This window comes from Populus euphratica, unplaced genomic scaffold (genome assembly GCF_000495115.2).
Source record: "Populus euphratica unplaced genomic scaffold, PopEup_1.0 scaffold233.1, whole genome shotgun sequence".
In the NCBI taxonomy this organism is placed as follows: Eukaryota; Viridiplantae; Streptophyta; class Magnoliopsida; order Malpighiales; family Salicaceae; genus Populus; species Populus euphratica.
Window position 1 is genome coordinate 349,741 of NW_011500116.1, and position 1,744 is coordinate 351,484.

At 37.4% G+C, this 1,744-nt stretch overlaps 1 protein-coding gene across 3 annotated transcripts in view; it reads left to right on the plus strand.

Moving 5' to 3' along the window:
* The window catches only part of LOC105109963 (microtubule-associated protein futsch-like), a 16,541-nt gene extending 15,292 nt beyond the window's left edge, over positions 1 to 1,249 (plus strand). For all 3 annotated transcript variants that reach the window (XM_011004842.1, XM_011004843.1, XM_011004841.1), the window contains exon 24: positions 380 to 1,249. In XM_011004842.1, coding sequence (XP_011003144.1) covers positions 380 to 1,087 — 708 coding nt within the window. In that variant the 3' untranslated portion in view covers positions 1,088 to 1,249. The remainder of the gene's footprint in view (positions 1 to 379) is intronic.
* The last annotated feature ends 495 nt before the right edge of the window (positions 1,250 to 1,744 follow it).

The window sequence follows — 1,744 nt, forward strand, 5'->3', positions numbered from 1 at the left end:
CTTTCCCTCTGTATTGGAAGCCTGTCATATACACTTTTCTGACAAAATTGAAAATTAGACCCAAGAAAAACGTTCAGCGCATTTTTAAAAGCTCCAACTCTTTCTGTGACTTGTGCAGACATGATAAACTTTTTCAATGAGGAATCATATAATGTCATGGATTTTCTTCTAGCAATTAGTTCAAGAAAAAGAAAGAAGCTTCAGCATAGAAATGAGATTTTATGAACAGCAACAATACATGTGATTTGAACCCCCACTAGGATCTTGGAGAAGAAAAGAAGAACAAAAAAATTAAGAAAACAATCTGCCTCTATGTATCCTTGAGTGTTTTCTTAGCATTTCTCATTCTTACCTGCAGCTTGATTTTTTTTCTTATCAGGAATTTGGCACAGAGATATCAGAAAAGGAAAGCCTCCAAGCTCCTGCAGAAGCCTATGAAACCACACTAGACATTCATCAGGGAGAGAGAGACTGTGATTCAACTTCTGAAAAGCCAATTCCAATAGAAGCAGAACCCCAAGAAACCACAGAGAGGAAGAAAGATGCTCCACAAGTGCTGCTGCAGGAGCCGATTGTTGAAGCCACGCAGGGTGCTGGAGTAGGAGAATCGGAACCTGGAAAAGCTACAGGAATCGTTGATGCACAAGGATTCGAGCACAAAGCAGAGAGAAGTATTGGTGAGGAGAATATAAGAGGGAATGATGAAGGTACGTCAGCAAAGACTTCTTTATTTGACATGATGCAGAGCTCCACAAGAGAAAGGCAAGTGGGGGGAGACCTGACAGAAGAAACAAGAGCGGAAGGAGAGAAGACAAAATCAAACGAAGAAAAGGAGGAGGAGGAGGAGGAGGAGGAGGAGGAAGGAGAGGAACACAAAAAGACAGACTCAGGCTCCGATGCTCCAGTCATGGTAGAAGCATCTAGGGATATAGTAGATGTGAAGGTTGCAAGCAAAAAGCACTATAATATACTATCAGGTGTTGGATCAAAAGTGAAGAACTCAATTTCTAAGGTGAAGAAAGCCATTACAGGCAAGTCTTCTCATCCAAAACAACATTCACCAAAAGGAAGCACAAGCAAGACATAGCATGGTTTACTTTCGGAAATATGTTCAAGGTTCAGGTGTGGGAGCTTTTGTATATACAGGAGTTTATGTTTTCAGATTCTGGGAATTTTAATGTTGTGAGCTTTTGAGATACAACTCGAATGTTTGTAGTAGAAGTACATGAAAATCTCTGGTTTGATGTCACTACTTGTTTGAAGTCGTAGTATGGTATCTGGGATTCCAAGCATTTCTAGAATTTAACCCTTTACTTCACCCCAGTAATATCACCCGTAACAAACCTTTCACAGCTACGTGTGAAATGGAAAAGAATAAGTCATTGAGAGTGGAGACTCTTGAGCTAATGGAAGCATTGGTGTTCTCGAGAGTAATTGTTATATAATTATTTTATTAAAAGAAAAGGTTAAAACACTTGGTAAAAGTACTTGAACATGTATTTATGCATGTTTTGTGACCGTGAATAGAAGATTTTGCGCTTCAAAAAACCGCAATCAATTGCTTTTCAAGGGAAAAAATGGTTTTTTTTCTTGGTTCATTTGCTTTTCTAAAATCATTTAAGGGTATCTTGATACTTTTATTGTTATTTATACAATAAAATCACTTTACTGTTCTTGAAAGTAAAATAAAAAATAAAAAAATTAGCTATGATCTAGTGATTTTTCTAATGTTTTTTTATTTTTT